Source organism: Penicillium riverlandense, assembly GCF_028828495.1.
Source record: "Penicillium riverlandense strain IBT 135883 chromosome Unknown utg000008l_segment0_segment0, whole genome shotgun sequence".
Taxonomy (NCBI): Eukaryota; Fungi; Ascomycota; class Eurotiomycetes; order Eurotiales; family Aspergillaceae; genus Penicillium; species Penicillium riverlandense.
Genome location: NW_026643199.1, coordinates 3,109,007 through 3,125,610, shown reverse-complemented (window position 1 = coordinate 3,125,610; position 16,604 = coordinate 3,109,007). Strand labels below are relative to the sequence as shown.

The following is a 16,604-nucleotide window of genomic DNA, read 5'->3' as shown; positions in this document are numbered from 1 at the left end:
TGTTCTCTTCTCTGCCCAGCTCATGCATTGCTTCGAATATCGCTCTCCTTCCTCCCCCATGCCTGGCCTCTCGTCTGAGCAGACGGATCCCATTAGCTGGAGGAAACGCAAGAGAGACCATCAGGACGGAGTGACGCTGACTTGTTCGTAAGTGGCTTGTTTTGCTCACGTCTCATCTTCTCTCTAACATGGCTTTTCTCATAGCACCTCCTTCGTGCCATTCCCCTACCGAGTCGATCTCCCCGACCAACCCAACGGCTGCCAACTGCCCCTGTCAAAACACCCCTACTCGTCAACTAGAGAAGTAGGTGACCTCTCATCATGTCGTCCTCGCTGTCTTCCTCGCAAACGCCGGCATGTACAGCCGCTCTCGATCCCACCATACCAGCAGCCGTTCCAACAGGGGCATCTCGATGATCTCTCTTATCCATCCCACTCACCAAAACTGCTCTTCCCCAATGTCTACAGCACACCTACAGACCTATGCTCTCCACCAGTCTCCCCAAAGACCATTGTCCCACTATCCTACCAATCTGCATCAGCCTCGTCCCTGCGCCCGTGCCACATCTGTTACCGCAAACCAACGACCCGTGGGGTCCTGGATGCGTATGCGGACTGCGATCTGTGCAGACAGCGAGCCTGCTATATCTGTGTCCGGCAATGCGACTCGCCCGTCTGTACCGGTCAGGAAACTCACGATCCTAGTTTTGATGAAGGAGGTTCCACGATTCAGCGGAAGATCTGCTCCAGCTGCGCCGTTGAAGGCCTGACTGAGGCTGGTGTGGAAACCGTGCGCTGTCTCGAGTGTGTTAGGCAGGCTCCATGGTCCCAGAACCTGAATTGGGTGCAGCATGCCAGCATGAATGAATAGACGCGCCTTCCGAATCCGTTTACAGACAGCCCAGACGCCCATTCTCCGGGCATTTATATTCATGACGACAATGACCCTACGAAGCCAATCGATTTTCATGTTCTTTTGCGCAGCTTTCCCGGACTCTGTTTGCTTGCATTGCCTTTATATTTGTTTTCATATCATCTACAGTTATGTTTTGACACCGCATTGATACCACTCATTTGCCTTTTAGTTTTTCTTTTATGGTGATACCAGCACAAGCCACAATATGCATAATGATCATTTTTCCGTTAATCTCTGGTGTTGGAATGCCCCCAATGCAAGTGTACCTTTGATAGACAACATAATAAGAACATGGATTGAAATGCCGAAGCCGAATATCACACCCTTCAGGTTTGGACCATCACCGTCCAAACCGCATTTGCGCGCCGGCAAAATGCCACAACCCGCGCATGAACCCTTGATACTCAACCCCCTCCCCATAACCAGTCGTCCCATAACTGCGATCACCGGTACAATACATCTCCGTCAGCCGAATCTGCCAGGGCGGGTACCCATCCAGCTTCAGGAAATTCCCAAACACCAGGAGGAGATCCGGCTCGGGGTTGAAAGACAAGGCACTGCTCTGTGCCGAGTCAGATTGTAATGGCTGCGTCGTGATCTCGCTAATCTCCGCGTCGACCAGTTCGGGCGTGATGTCCTGAGGCGACAGCTTGCCGTTCTGCGACATCTCGGCCAGGGTCTTGGTCAGGTCAACAAAGGTCTCGCGGCCGTCGGTGGAGGAGAGGAGGAGGAGCGTGAGGGATGCTTTGTCAGAATTGTGACTTGGTGCACTGCCATAGACCGGGTGATGGGGTGCGAAGAGTTGTAGGCTTGGTTGCTGTGACGGCGAGCCGTAGTATGAGGCTAGTTTCGTGGTTATGATCTGGTGTAAGGTTGGTATACAGGATTTGAGGACCCCTATTAGGCTAATTAGTCTCTGTTTGCGGTAGACAGCTCTGAAGAGATCGTACCGGTCTTCTCATAAACGCTTAGTTGGGGAATGCCCGCGCAGGCACTCCAAGCCGCCAGCTCGGCCACCTCATCCATCAAGACAGCTAGCGCATCTTCCTCCGTGCGCAGAGTCAGTATGACACTTAGGTGCTGTGGGAGACGTTTCAGCCCGCGGACATCTTTGCGAATGAGCTCGGGGGTGCGGTGGTGGTGGTAGACGACGGCGAAGACGCGGTCCACGACGGCATGGTAGGCTTGGATAAGTCGCACGACGACGCCGAAGATGATGTGCGTGACAGCATAGGTGAGCTGGTGCAGCTGCGACTTGAGAAAGGTGCGGATGGGCTTCCTGCGCGGCGCTTTCTGTCGCCGGGAGCCGTAGGAAGTGGAAGTGGACGCCCTGGGTTTGGAGTCTGGGAGCTCGGAGGGATCGGGAAGATATGGTCGGATCAGCTTTTCGCGGTCGGCGGCACTCAATTTGGCCCCTCGCGACCGGATCTCCTCGCGCAGGGTCTGGCGTTCCCGTTGGGAGACCATGGTGGTGGTGGTTTGCTGGTGGTGGTGTGTCAAGTGGAAAAGTGGACGTGGCAGCGAACAGAAAGTTGAACAGTGAACACAGGCTAGAAAAGAACACGATAATAAGAATACTCGTTGAGAGGGGAATGGTCTCACCCGAAAACAACCATGAGTGAATGTCAGAATGATCCTCGGTCCGATCTTAAAGAAAAAAAAAACACATGATCTGATGATTAGTCTGTCTCTTACCAGATCTCTCCAGGCAGATAGATCTGGACCCTATACCGTTCCTATACACAATAACATAACAGCACAGCTCCGGATTGACGAACGAACGATGTAGATTTACAAGCATACAATCTATAAAGCATACACATCTTGCTAATGAACAGATCCTATGATGATGATGAGTATCATACTTGTCGACCACAACTATCTCTCAGTGCGTGGTCGGACCATCCGTGGCAATACTCAACCAACCAACCAACCACTCATTCCAGCTTCCCCAGATTCCTCCTTCACCACGCTCAACTCCCTCTGCCTCTGCCACCCCTTCCCACAACCCCAGGCAGCTGCACAATCCCACACCTGTCGCAGTGACCCCATGAGGTCACTCCCTTCGCCATGATGCCCGACAATGCATCCATCGCGTCCTCCAACCCTGCCCGCAGCATCTTCCCAAAGGGCCCTAGCTTCACCCTCGAGGACTTCTCCAGCCGTGATTTCATCGTGAAAGAGTTCATCGAGGCGCTTTCGGACAGCGCCATCTCTGGTCGTCGCTCGGCAGCTGGCACCGCCGCCTCCAACCAACCCTTCGATCCGAAGCCCCTCATCCGAACCTTCGAACATGCCCAACGGCGCCTGGGCGAGCTCTCAGGCGATCTGGAGATCCGGGAGAATGAACTGTCTGCTGCCGTACGCCGAGCAGAGGCGCAACACTCGCAAAACCTCACCACTCTTGGCCGGAAGCTTCGGCAAACAATCGAATCCTTCCAGCAGCTTGACACGTCGTTGAACGGCTCGGGAGGGGGACTCGAGAACTCAGGCGGCACCGGAAACATGGCGGTGGAAACCGGAAAGAGACTAGAGGAGCTCGATCGGCAACGACGGCGCGCCCTGGATGCGCACTTCCTGCTCGAATGCTGGGAAGGGGTCTGCAATCGGGGTGAGATTTCACTTCTGGAGAATCTACGGCGGTCTGGCACAGGAGAGGCCAAAGTACGATCAGCACACATTGCACGGCAACTGCTGCGAATTAGCCAGCGGTTAGACCCGCAGAGCTGGCACGAAAATGCAGGCACGACCAATGGATATCCGGCCAACGACTCCTCATCGGAGGAACTGAACGCTGAAGGCAGCGCACCGCGACGGAATACGAGGGAGATCATTGAAAAGTTCTCCGAAACTCTTGAGAAAGACCTGCTGAAACAGTTTGATGATTTCTACCGCAAGGCCAACTTTGAGGGCATGAGAGACTGCGCGAATGTGCTGCAGGATTTCAACGGCGGCGCCAGCGTCATCGCCCTCTTCGTCAATCAACACCAGTTCTTCATCGACCGCAGTCAACTGGTCACGGAGGAAGTGGGCGGCGACCCGGAATCATGGGAGAAACTGGCCGACCCCGACGCTGAGCTTCCCGGAGTCGAGTCCAGCTTGCAGTCGTTGATCGACGAGGTGAAGGTCGTGGTGCAGGAAGAGTCAGCCATCATCCGGCGAGCCTTCCCGTACTATGAGCAAGTCCTGGGCAAGTTCTTGCAGCGAGTGTTCCAGCAGTCGATCCAGCAACGACTCGAAATGGTCCTGGAAAAAGCCAGTGGAGTCTCGTCATTGGCATTTTTACGATGTCTACAGAGCTCTCGCGGTTATATCAGTACCTTGGTTGACGACCTGAAGGCGCACGGACTGACCGAGCACCCGGACACGATCTCATCTCAGACGGCGCTGCTACTTGATCAGCAACTGGAGGAGCTGTTCGTTCCATACTTCGTGGGATCGTCCTACATTGAACGCGAGAGGCGCACCTTGGAGGAGTTGATTAATGCCCTATTGTTCAAATTCCATACCTTTCATGCCCGCCGCAAGAAGGCGGCAACTACCTTCATGGCGTCACTGTCTCGGCAGGAAACAGAACTTCTGTCAAGCTCCCGTGATGGATTTATTAATCGCTTGGAGTCAGCCGACATCTCACCCATTCAGCGCCGGATGCTCCAACAAGTGGCTAAGATAGGAGAGATCCCCGACACGACGCGCCTGGCTGAGATTAAGCTGAACGAGGAAGATGGCCTGCCGAATTTGAGCGATGCTAAGCGCATGCTGAAGTGGCTGGCGGAGGCTGTAGGCCGCGGGCTGGAGCTAAGCGTCAACAGTGACACGCACAAAGATGTGTCTGCCTTGTTGAATTTGCTCCTGACTAACATGGGCGAGGCTTATGTGGAGGTTTGTCTTGACGCCGCCCTGGAAGCAGCCACCACCCAAGAATCGGGCAAGACAGAGCCTGATTTTGCGTATCTACCGTCGGTGCGGACAACCATCAGCATCACCACACTGATGGTGATGTGCGTTCACGCTGTGCTCCTTCCTCTGGCGACGGCGAGCATTACCACCCGCCGGGATATGGAGAAGCGGACCAGCCAGAGGACGGCGGGCATTGAAGAGAAGATCAACTCGATCGAGCAGAAAACCATCGATGCAACCCTGGCCTGGGTCGGTCGATTGCTTTCCGGACAGAAAAAGAACGACTTCCGGCCCCGGGAAGGGGATAACGCCGCGTGGTTGGAACAGCTGCAGACGCCGGTAAGTTCTGCCCCCTTTTTTCTTTACGTCGGAGAATTGGACAACTAAGGATGTGGCCAATTCTAGACCTGCGCTTCGATCTGCGCCTTTTTGGGTCGCCTGCACAACATCGCGCGGACATCGCTGCCGGCAAGCGGGGCCAACGTCCGTCAAGTGCTGACCGAAATCGCGCTGGGGACGCGCGGATTGTTGCTGGAGCACTTCAAGCGGTTCGCCGTGAGCGGACCCGGGGGGTTGATGGTGACCAAGGACATGACCCAGTATGCGGATCTGCTCAAATCCTGGGACATTGACGACGAGCCACGGGGGGCCGGCGGTGCGCTGGACGTACTTCTGGAAGTGGGCAGTCTGTTTGTCATCGGCACCGAAGCCCTGCGCGAGCGCATCCGCGGGGGTGCTGCCAGCGGAGCCACCGGCGGGTCCGGGACTGGAGCCCGGGCTCAGGTGGAGGCCAAACTCAGTGTCCAGGAAGTGCGGGCGTATGTATCACGGCGGGAGGACTCGAATACGGTGGCGATGCAACAGGTTCTCAATGCGCTGTGAGGGCAGAAGGATCATTTACTACTATAGACCAAGCTTGGGAAGTTACTACGATGTATCAGAGAGGCGCCAGGCCCCACTAATCAACCAATTGTCTTTGACAGCTCATCTGATGAACAACCGGGCTAGACGGTTAATTGCCCCTCCCAGATGCGGCTGGCAGCGATTGGCGGCTCGCCAATCGACCGGTTTCAGATGGCCGGGTTTCAGTTCGCGCCGTAGGGCTGTCCTGGCAGAGGGTTCAAACGAAGGGGCTGTCTGACCGACGGCCCCCTGTCCGACTGTATTACTGTATTCCATCCCTTGCGCGAAGAAAAAGTATCCCGCGTTACGCTGTGTCCTGAAACCGCAGTGAGGGTTCCTGCGCTGTGACACCTCATTAGGCAGCTCTAGTCCATCGTTAGGTTCGTGACCGATGCTAGCTCGAGAAAACCGTTCATGACTGGTCACAAGGGGATCGCAAAAGTGACAGGTCTGGGAATAGATCTCGTATCACATCACATCTTGGCAGGGTCAGTGCTACATGTAGAACATCCCTCTGTACCTCGTTGTAAACGCCGCATCAGCGCAGGTATATATTATTTGGAGGTCCCTTGGGTTGAAAACTCGCTTGGTTGTTATAGAGAACTGGCCATTCGTTCTGTCCCTCGATTCCGTCCCAGCCCTAACTCCCCCAGGCTGTCCTCGACACCGACACAACCCTAACTACCTACGATTATTAACCATGTCCTCCCCCATGATGGCCGAAGACTTCGAGTCTCTCCCTCCCGCCGTCAGACGCAAAGTAAGGCTCCTTCCCCTTTCTCCCTGTTGGTGGAGTTCCCGTCAACAAATAGTCCCGGGGGATTTGCCCAGAAGTGGCTTGAGAGGCAACCGTCCGTGTCTGACAGCACCCCTGAACACTGGCGGTGGAGCTGGCTAACTACTATCGCCCACGCTATTATCCATGGCGGCCCCCGTTGGACGCCGATGCTCACAGGCATTGGCGTACTCGCACGCTCGGATCCACTGGTCGCTCCACTGTTCACCGCTGACGCTCCATACAGTTCTTCTCGAATGTCGAGCGGTTGCGTATCCGGCTAGACCAAAGCGATCACGGTTCCCCCTGCTGCCAGCATCATGGCCGCGCCTATCGCCTCGCCCACTCACGCCCGGGGCCTGGCCCCTCCATCCGCGAGTGCCCGCCCGGCGAGCCTTGAAACAATCTTCTTCCTCTTCCCGGCACCCCAGGAAGCTGCGTAAACCAGGTTCCCTTCAATTGGCCCATCTGGCCGCTCAGGCAGACTCGCAATGCTTCCGCGCTCTGCCCGCTAAATTGCAACAACAATTGTTCTCCCCTGAAGAGCGCCGGAGGCTGCGTCGTGCCTACCGGGAGAGCGTCATCCTCGACGCCGCCGACCAGGCCTTTTACCGTCGCGACCAGAAACACCGCCGTCATTCCATTGACACTCTCCCCTCGGAGACGACGTTGCCCGTCTCGAATCACTCCGCCGTCTTCTGGGATTCGTCGGACGACGAGTCAGACAACGAGTCGGACGAAAAGATGGACACCTCATTCTACGACAGCTGCCGCTGGCTGGACGAGGATGGAGATCTCGATCTGTCCCTGGATGAGTACCATTCCCATGTCGCCGGTTCAGTCATGAAGCCGGGCAGTCGCCGGCGATCGTCGTTCCGCCGCTCAATGTCCTTCACCGGCTCTTTGCTGCGCAAACCAGCGCTGTCCATATCTCGCCCCCTGCCGGATTCTAGTCACTCCGCCCAACCTCTCTCCATGCTGAACAACCGGCTTTCCATGGCCCGGCCGGGCTCTCGTCAAGCATCTCGCCATCGATCGGTCCAGCACATCCCCAAGTCATCCACCTCGAGCATCGATCCCGCAGCGCAGTATTACCAGGACCCAGACGCCCGGCTCAAGTTGCGCGTTTACCTAGCATCCCCGCAAAAGTTTGACGAAGCCATTGAGTTTGGATTTCCCGCCCTCGACCAGAAGGAAGACACCACCACCGCCACCACCACCAACAACAACAAGGAGAATGTGGCTCCGGAGCCGAGTGTCGAGAAAGACGCTCTAATATCCCACGACTATGGCACGTTCTTCGAGGACGACGATGGATCTGTCGTGGGGAGCCCTGGTGAGCCGGTGGAAGAAGTACCTGCGCCTCCGCAGCAGATGCCGGGAGCACCCACGTCCCATCCGCAACAGATGACACCCCCTCAATCCGTACAGAACCACCAGTCATGGCTTCCGGCATCAAAACCAGCTCTGCGGCCGCAGCGACTCCCTGGCAATCGTGAGATGACCCTGAAGATGACGCTGACGCGACCCGATCTGCGCACCGAGTCGCCCACTCCGTCAGCATCTTCCACGGAAGATCCCCTGCGACTGGCAGAGCTGCCGCCCGCAGACCGCAGCGTGTCAATCTGGGAGGACCTGGACGACCACGTCGTGAAGAAGATGTGGAAGAAGCTGCGTAAAAGAATACCCTGAAATGTTTTCTTTCTTTCCTAAAAGAATACCCTACACTGTTGAGTGTTGTCTTTCATTTGAGCGTGCGAGTTTTCTTTTCTCATCCATGGCGTCTATTATTACTTCATCGGTGAAAGATGTTGCTATTGGCAGCCATGGCTCTACTTCTCTTGAGCGGCCTTATACTATGTATGTATTGTGTCTGCGGCGCCTTGTATATATGCTGCTTCGAACATCTACTCCTGGATACATTTAAACCGTTTCATCCGATTTGTAACGATCATAATCATGATTGTATACAGTATCCAGATCATGCTTCTAGTATACCGGGTGCTCGGCGATGACGAGCCTTCACGTGACCTCCAAAGCTCCTAGGCCACGACGCAGCTCACCCACCTTCCTCACGCTCTCTTCCAGCCTCATCTTATCCCATTTGTCTCGCTGCATTCTTTACGGGACTCTGTTCCCTTCCTCCATCCATAAACCTGCGTTTCTCTCTTACACCCTCAACGATTCACCCTCCGTCTTCCGGCTCGATCCGCGACCCGCAGGCAGCTCTATAGCTGCACTCGACGCGATTACCCCCCATCAGATGCGCGAGACCCAGCAGCCATGACGCCTCGGTGGCTGCTGTTTATGCTGAGCCTGCTGCTGGCCGACACGTTCCAGTCAGCAGCGGCAAAGGATTACAAGCCTAATGTCTCGCCCAAGGAATTCGACGGCCCACCCGGGGCCCTGTTCTATTTTGAGGGCACCGAGACAATCGTACTCTATGAGATGAAGAAGAATGATCTCTATACGTCATTTGATGGTGGCAAGAGTTGGGGAAAGCCTGAGGAGAAAGGCATGGCCGGCGCAATCCTCACCATCTCTCCACACCCCTTCGATGACCATTGTGCCTACGCACTTGGCAAAGATGGCCAACACTGGGTCACCACCGATCAAGCAAAGACATGGCAGTCCTTTGATGCCCCAGTGCTCCCTGGACGCGAACCTCTAAATTTCAACTCTCACGATTCGAACAAGGTGATCTTCCGAGGCGAGGAGTGCCTGTTTCCCGGCCTCTGCCAGCCGATCACCTTATATACCACGGATAATTTCAAGACGAAGCCAAAACTGCTTAGGGAGAGGACCGATTGGTGCATGTGGGCGGCCAGCACGCGTGAATTTGGACAAAATGTCGACGTCCCGAGCTCCATTAAAACCCGAATCCTTTGTTTGGTCCCGCCATTGAAGCGCGGGAACGGCGAGCGCTTGGTCTACACCGACGACTTCTTCCATGACGGTGAGGGCACAGAGGTGAAACTGAAAGAGGGCCAGACTGTCAGCGGTGTCGGCGATATCGGCTCGGTCAGGAAGTATCTCGTGGCCCTGGTTCAGTCTCGGGGTACCGATGAAAAGGCCCTGTTTGTGAGCGACGACTCGGTCATGTGGCACCGGGCGGAATTCGACGGACATCGTTTGGAGGAGGACGGTTTCACGCTATTGGAGAGTACGGAATACAGTATGCAGGTTGACGTCCTTGACTCCACCAATTATGGTAGCATGGGTGTTCTGTTTACATCCAACTCCAACGGGACCTATTTTACTCGAAACATCGAGCACACCAATCGATTCGACGGATGGGTGGATTTTGAGAAAGTCGCCGACATCCAGGGCATCGTCATCGTCAATACTGTCGAAAACTGGAAGGATGTCGAAGGCTCCGAAACGAAGAAGAAGGATGTCGTCAGCAGCATCAGTTTCGATGATGGACGAACATTCCAGGATCTCAAGGTCGGCAAGGAGACGCTGCATCTCCATTCCATGACGAGTTACCGACAGCTAGGGAAAACCGTGAACCGGATCTTCTCCAGTCCCGCACCGGGCCTCGTTATGGGCGTGGGAAACACCGGCAAGCACCTTAAGAAGTACGATGATGGCGATACATTTGTCTCGGACGATGGAGGGCTCACTTGGCTAAAAGCACTCGAGGGGCCGCACCTCTATGCGTTTGGTGACCAGGGAGGAGTGATTATTGCTATCCCCGATGAGAAGACTGACAAGGTCCAGTTTTCTATCAACCATGGGAAGGACTGGGAGCATATCAAATTGGACCACAAGATTGCGCCCATCTCTTTAAAAACAACACCAGATTCTACGAGTCTGATATTTGTATTAATCGCCCTTGCGACTGACGAAGACCAACGACCTATGGTCTATTCGATTGATTTTGACGGTCTGCATGAGCGCAAGTGTGACCCAGATGACGATTTCGAAGATTGGGTGGCCCGTTTGGACGAGAATGGCGAGCCGGATTGCGTGATGGGCCAAGTTCAGACCTTCCGGCGCCGAAAATCCGATGCAGATTGTTTTGTGAAAGAACCGTTTTCGAAACAAAATGCTACATTTACGCCGTGCGAGTGTACGAAGGAAGACTTTGAATGCGATTACAACTTTGTTCGCAGTGGAGATGGAGAAAGCTGCATCCCCACTATGTCCTTGAAACCCCCGGCTGGCAAATGCAAAGATTCCAATGACAAGTACAAGGGGCCGTCCGGCTGGCGTCTGATTCCCGGGAACGGATGCAAAGGTGGCGAGGATCTGGAGGGCGAAGTTTCGCGGTCGTGTGGAAACTTCACGGATACGCCTATCCCAGACGGGGAAGTCGCATCGTACGAACAAGAGCTTCCGGCCAAGTGGAAGCAATATTTCTATCTCGAACGTCAAGCGAGTAACTCGGGGTCGGATGAGACAATCGTCATGCTCACCGAGAAAGGCGAACTTTACATCTCGCACGATCATGGCCAGAACTGGGAGCGACCCTTGAAGTCGCAGCAAATCACGCAGATCATCCGGCACCCTCATCACAACGAGGCAGCGTTCTTCCTCACAGATAGCGAGACGGTCTACTACACCTACGACCGGGGTCTATCCGAAATTAAGAAGTTTGAGGCTCCTTTGCCGCCAACAAGAGAGAATGGGTTGTTACCCCTAAGTTTCCACGAGCACAACAAGAATTGGCTTATGTGGACTGGGCATGCCGGCGGTCGCGATAGTGACAGCTACTACTCCAGCGCCTATATCAGCAAGCATCGCGGTGAGGGTGAATGGACGTTCCTTCTTGAGTCCGTCGGCCGGTGCGAATTTGTGAGCCGCGAAATTGGCAAGGAACCCAAGGAACGCATTCTTTGTGGGCAGTACGAGAATGAGAACAAGCTCAAACAAAACCAGCAACTGCTGTCCAGCGATGACGGCTTTGAAAAGGAGCCGACGGTTCTTTTCAACAATATCACTGGCTTTGCATTGATGGACGAATTCATTGTCGTCGCCTCCTTCTCCCCGAATGATCCCAAGTATTTGAACGCCAGCTCGAGTTTGGACGGCGAAATCTTCGCCCCCGCCCACTTCCCCTTCAACCTCGATGTCCCTGCGTACACGGTGCTGTCAAGCTCCACCCATGCTATTTTCCTGCATGTGACGGTCAATGAGGGCGCTGGATACGGCCCCTTGGTCAAGAGCAACAGCAACGGGACGTCTTTTGTTCTCAGCCTCAATGCGATCAACCGTGACCAAGCCGGTTATGTTGATTTCGAGCGAATGGCAGGTCTTGAGGGCGTTGCAGTGGTGAACGTCGTGGCTAACGTGGACGACGTGGAAAAGAAGGGGACGTCGAAGAAGCTCCGATCCATGATCACTCACAACGATGGTGCCGAGTGGGCGCTACTGGCACCTCCCACTAAAGACGCGGATGGCAAGAAATTCAAGTGCAGTGTGAGGGAGGGTGAGGGCACGGACGACTGCGCATTGCATCTCCATAGCTTTACGGAGCGCAGTGATCCCCGGGATACCTTCTCCTCTCCATCCGCCATCGGGATGATGATCGGCCTCGGCAACGTTGGTGACCATCTGACGGACAAAGACGAAGCGGACACATTTATTACCACGGATGGCGGAATCACCTGGAAATGCGCTAAGAAGGGCCGTTATCGGTGGGAGTACGGTGCTGCAGGCTCGGTGATTGTGCTCGTTCCAGAAGGCAAGGCAGCGACCATCGGCTATTACAGTCTGGATGAAGGCAACTCGTGGAAGGAGTTTACGTTTTCGAATGAAGACATGACCATCGACGAGATCACCACGGTTCCCTCTGATGTCTCAAGACGTTTCCTCCTTTGGGGCAAAAGCTCCAAGTCGGGCACATACAAGACCGTCAGCCTCGACTTTGACGCGCTGCGGGATCGGACGTGCGATCTGGATGAGGAAGGTGGGAAGAGTGATTATATCCTGTGGACGCCCAAGCATCCGGCCCAAGAGGATAATTGCTTGTTTGGTCATGTCGAGCAGTATCATCGTAAGGACCCCAAAGCCAATTGTTGGAACACTTGGCGCGACCCGCACGTTCATAGCATTGGGAAGAACTGCACTTGTACCCGGTCCGATTTTGAATGGTGAGATTAACATTTTGATTCTAAAAGACTTGAAGCTAATAATGTGACAGTGATTACAACTACGAGCTGCAGAAAGATGGAAGCTGCGCCTTGGTACCGGGTCTACCTAAGCCCGACCATTCGGAGCAATGCAAACAAGATGACGACTTGGTCGAGTATTGGGAACCGACAGGGTATCGACGAATCCCGTTGACGACCTGCGAGGGCGGTAAACAATATGATCAGTTCGTCTCGCATCCCTGTCCCGACAAGGAGGAGGAGTACCGGAAGAAGCACGGTATCGGCGGCGTGGGATTATTCTTTGCAATTGTGGTTCCGTTCGCCGCCGCCGCGGCAGCCGGATACTACGTCTACACACGGTGGGACGGCAAGTTCGGCCAGATCCGGTTGGGCGATGCGACATCTTCATCCCGGGGACTGTTCTCCCGCGACTCGGTGCTGATCAAAGTGCCGGTGGTGATTATTGCGGGTGTCGTGGCAGTCGCCCAGGCCCTACCTCTGCTGGTCATGAGTCTTTGGCGGAGCGGCACAGGCTACATGCGTGCGCGGAGCCGGGGCTACCAGCGGCCGTATTCCACGCGTGGATCATTTGCTGCGCGTCGGGGTGACTACACGCATGTGGTGGATGACGAAGATGAATTGCTAGGCGTGGACGAAGAGGACGAGGACGAGGCGTAGACCTCTGTTCTCTTCTGGCTATGTAGTATGGTTTGCAGGGGACTTGGGGTTTTTACTTGGGTGAATTTTGATCTGCTGATGTGACACTACGAGCCAACCATGTTCTTTTAGGTTCTTTTTTCTTTGGTTCTTCATTTTGTACGCATATCCAGAGACCGCGGCAGTCTTTAAGACACAAATAGATCGCGCTTCTTTTAAGTAACGATCCTCACCGGGGCAAATCGTTGGGTCCGAATGAACTCGGCAGAAGCTGGAGCTGTTAATAAATCTAGATAAAACGGACCATATCAAGAACATACCTCGCCCATCGTCATTACGGTGTGTTTGCCGTCGCCGTCATACATGTACACGGGGAACGAAGGCGTGGTGAATTCGCGCATACTGACAGGATGAGATGAGGTCCAATAAACACAGAGGGAGGGAGGTGAGATGGAGAGAGCAACGTACAATTGTCTGCACATTCCACAGGGCGACGCTCCAGGTTTGATATCTGTAGCGACCGCAATGGCCTTGAAGTCGCGGTGGCCCGCGACAATGGCTGTGCCGAAGGCAACACGCTCTGCGCACGTCCCGACGGGGTACGAGACGTTCTCAACGTTGGCGCCGACGATGAATTCCCCCGAGGTCGTAAGGATGCAAGCTCCGACGCGGAATTTGGAGTATTCGCCTTGGGGAGGGAGAGTTAGCGGCTGTACTGAAGGAGGGGTGAATTGTGGCAAACAAACAGTAGGCGAGCTCTTTGGCCGCAATGGCCTTGGTGGAGAGAATCTCCAGCTCTTGGGCTGTGACAGGGTTGGGAATGGGCGGCATTGCTGATTGAGGTGGGTGGGAGTGGTTTCGACGTGGAGACACGGTGAGGTTTGATATCATCCGCCCTCCGATAGCCGATGGCACCCGCTTTGGGCGATCTATATCAGGACGTATTATTGCTATCGCTGGCCTACCATTTAAGTCCTGCAGTATTGGCCAGGTGGGTTCGAGTGAGACATATTGGGTTGCTATAGGCTTAAAGATATTTAGCAAACGAATTAATTCGTCAGGGTGGTCCAGATATATATATCGATATCGGGATTCAACCAATACTCATTATTCTCCCTATTTACAACAATGTCGAATGACTCTTTAGTGCCAACCGTGCTACTATGTATAAATACCCCAAAAACCTCAAACCACTGTACAATCATTGTACTCTTGCCCCCGTGTCCCCGGAGCAAGGTCGCAGTGACATTATGCCTTATCCACAGAACCGAACCAGTCGGAGAGAACGGATGTGAACCGTATGGGATAAAAGACTTATCGCTTGATTAAGTCACTACTAGATATATTTGAAGTTTTCTAGCATAGTTTGGCCTCGACTAAGATCTTTCTATCGGTAACAACCATTAGTTTTCTTGAGGGCAAGCCATAAGGTAATCACCCTCCAAATGCATCATTACATGCCCATATCAAGTGTGTACAGAAACGCCCAGTTTAAGCCCATTTACCAAGCAGAGCCATCACTCCAGCTCCGAGCAGAGTGCAGAACACCATGTATAGCAACCGAGAACGCTGCTTGGTACGACACGGATCAAACAAGAAATCCCGAGCCAACAGCTCCACCAGACCGCTGTAGATCAGAATGCCCGCGGACACGGCGTTCAGCACACCCTGTACAATTGCAGCAGTTTTCGAGTCCGGACTGTAGGTTGTGCGCACTCCAAGGCCGATAGCAATGGAAACCGGCGTCGTCAAGCCGTAAAGGGAGCACAGGATCCAGGGAAGCCAGGTGTGTCGCCCAAATGGAATCGCGGACATTCGGGCCCCAATACCGAGTCCCTCGAATGACTGGTGAAAGACCAAAACGGGGTACAGAGTCGCAAACTCGGAGCCGGTGACGCCCAGATTGAGACCGATGATGACAGAGTGGAAGATGATGCCGAACTCCAGGAGCAGAAAGGCGGCAATCTGTTGTCGGAACGATCGCTCGGCCATCATGGAATCCCCCTCGGATCGCCAACTGTCGGCTCGTTTCAAGTCCTTCGCGGGCTGTGTGAGCTCCGGTGCCGGCTGCACGTCCAGATGATGTTCATGGCGGATAAAGGTGCTGGTGGCATTTTCGTCTTTGTGGATGCCGTACTTTTGCTCGACATAGACCTCCGCCGCGAGGTCCAGTAGGAAGATAGTGACAACTGACGTCAGAACAATGGCAGAGCACCACGAGTACTGGTCCCAGTTTCCGGACACAGCCACACAGCTGCCCGGGCCGATGCTCTCATAGGCTGGATCGAGCAGATGGATGAATGCGGTGGCCACAATGACACCGGTACCAAAATATCGAGCAAAGAGGTAGACACTGTGAGGGATCTTCCATCCTGGCATGCGTTTGGATACCACCGGGAAGAACGTGAAGACCGAGGACACGACCAGAATCACGAAGATGGAGGAGATACGAGCCCCAAGCTGCCCATTGTAGTCGTTGCCCGAGACGGTCAGGTAGCAGATAACATCTTCTTGGCTGGCCGTGTCCAGGTTGACATTGGAGGGATCGAAGATAGGCATGCTGGCCAGTCAACCTTTTTTGATAATCCAGAAAAGAACAGGTTGAACGTGAAGGGCATGGATCAACGACTGTTTATATATCCATGTTCCTGAGGACCTTGGGGCGGTCCGCACGTCTAGGACCATTGTCCCCGGTTAAAAGCTTTCAAGGTGCCTGACATGGGGCTTCGCGTGGGCTGACGCAGCAATGAGACGCACGCATTGGGATCCATAGGGCTGAGACAGAGCCAGTCACCTGCAGCTTTTAGCGGAAGGGAAAAGCTTGATCCATCCTTCTGATGGAGCAGCCGATGCATCGTGTCTTTCCACAGACCCTCGTAAAGTCGGTCGAGATCTCATGGTTCAGCAAGTATAGCTGGGTGCGGCGCAGAATCGAGAATTCTTGCCCAGCCATGCCATGGCAACTCGCAGTGATAACTTCGCAGGGACCGCGAGGAAATCTCCGGTGAAACAAACCAAATGGATCCGTCCGTCCCTGGGGCGAAATTGGTCCATTGCCGGGATGGTGCGAGGACCTTGGGCGCGAGCTAGAGATGCATCTCTCTGATTGGAGTCGAGTGATGAAAGGCAGCAGCTTTCTTCTTCCATTGCCCCATTCCACTGAAAACAGCAATCCAAATCAAACGAAAAGCCAAGTCGTGGTCGTCTAATCCTCCCTCTGCCAGTAGATGTGATCTCGAACTATACCCCCGACAGTCCGTCACCAAGGTCCCTAGCAGCGGATGCTCATGTAATCAATCCATGTTGACACACCAGTCCTCCCCTCTTCGACTCTCCACAATGATACATCCACAGC

The 16,604-nt window shown here is 54.3% G+C and overlaps 7 protein-coding genes across 7 annotated transcripts; 4 read left to right on the top strand and 3 right to left on the bottom strand.

The window, feature by feature from the left end:
• Positions 1-58: 58 nt before the first annotated feature.
• Positions 59-871, top strand: N7474_010225 (uncharacterized protein; the record flags this gene model as incomplete). The annotated part of the gene is made up of 2 exons (XM_057201635.1): positions 59-147; positions 205-871. The coding sequence occupies 2 exons, from the start codon at positions 59-61 to the stop codon at positions 869-871; spliced, it is 756 nt and encodes a 251-aa protein (XP_057049622.1).
• A 385-nt stretch (positions 872-1,256) lies between these two features.
• Positions 1,257-2,383, bottom strand: N7474_010224 (ditrans,polycis-polyprenyl diphosphate synthase; the record flags this gene model as incomplete). Its single annotated transcript, XM_057201634.1, has 2 exons — positions 1,257-1,813; positions 1,867-2,383. The coding sequence occupies 2 exons, from the start codon at positions 2,381-2,383 to the stop codon at positions 1,257-1,259; spliced, it is 1,074 nt and encodes a 357-aa protein (XP_057049621.1).
• Positions 2,384-2,986: 603 nt separating this feature from the next.
• N7474_010223 (exocyst subunit SEC10) lies at positions 2,987-5,698 on the top strand (the record flags this gene model as incomplete). Its single annotated transcript, XM_057201633.1, has 2 exons — positions 2,987-5,155; positions 5,222-5,698. The coding sequence occupies 2 exons, from the start codon at positions 2,987-2,989 to the stop codon at positions 5,696-5,698; spliced, it is 2,646 nt and encodes an 881-aa protein (XP_057049620.1).
• Positions 5,699-6,641: 943 nt separating this feature from the next.
• Positions 6,642-8,186, top strand: N7474_010222 (uncharacterized protein; the record flags this gene model as incomplete). Its single annotated transcript, XM_057201632.1, has 1 exon — positions 6,642-8,186. The coding sequence occupies one exon, from the start codon at positions 6,642-6,644 to the stop codon at positions 8,184-8,186; it is 1,545 nt and encodes a 514-aa protein (XP_057049619.1).
• A 591-nt stretch (positions 8,187-8,777) lies between these two features.
• Positions 8,778-13,270, top strand: N7474_010221 (vacuolar protein sorting/targeting protein 10; the record flags this gene model as incomplete). The annotated part of the gene is made up of 2 exons (XM_057201631.1): positions 8,778-12,592; positions 12,643-13,270. The coding sequence occupies 2 exons, from the start codon at positions 8,778-8,780 to the stop codon at positions 13,268-13,270; spliced, it is 4,443 nt and encodes a 1,480-aa protein (XP_057049618.1).
• Positions 13,271-13,478: 208 nt separating this feature from the next.
• On the bottom strand, positions 13,479-14,080 carry N7474_010220 (cytidine deaminase; the record flags this gene model as incomplete). The annotated part of the gene is made up of 3 exons (XM_057201630.1): positions 13,479-13,520; positions 13,570-13,937; positions 13,996-14,080. The coding sequence occupies 3 exons, from the start codon at positions 14,078-14,080 to the stop codon at positions 13,479-13,481; spliced, it is 495 nt and encodes a 164-aa protein (XP_057049617.1).
• Positions 14,081-14,740: 660 nt separating this feature from the next.
• Positions 14,741-15,808, bottom strand: zrfA (high-affinity Zn(2+) transporter ZRT1; the record flags this gene model as incomplete). Its single annotated transcript, XM_057201629.1, has 1 exon — positions 14,741-15,808. One exon carries the CDS (start codon positions 15,806-15,808, stop codon positions 14,741-14,743), a length of 1,068 nt encoding a protein of 355 aa, XP_057049616.1.
• Between the last annotated feature and the right edge of the window lie 796 nt (positions 15,809-16,604).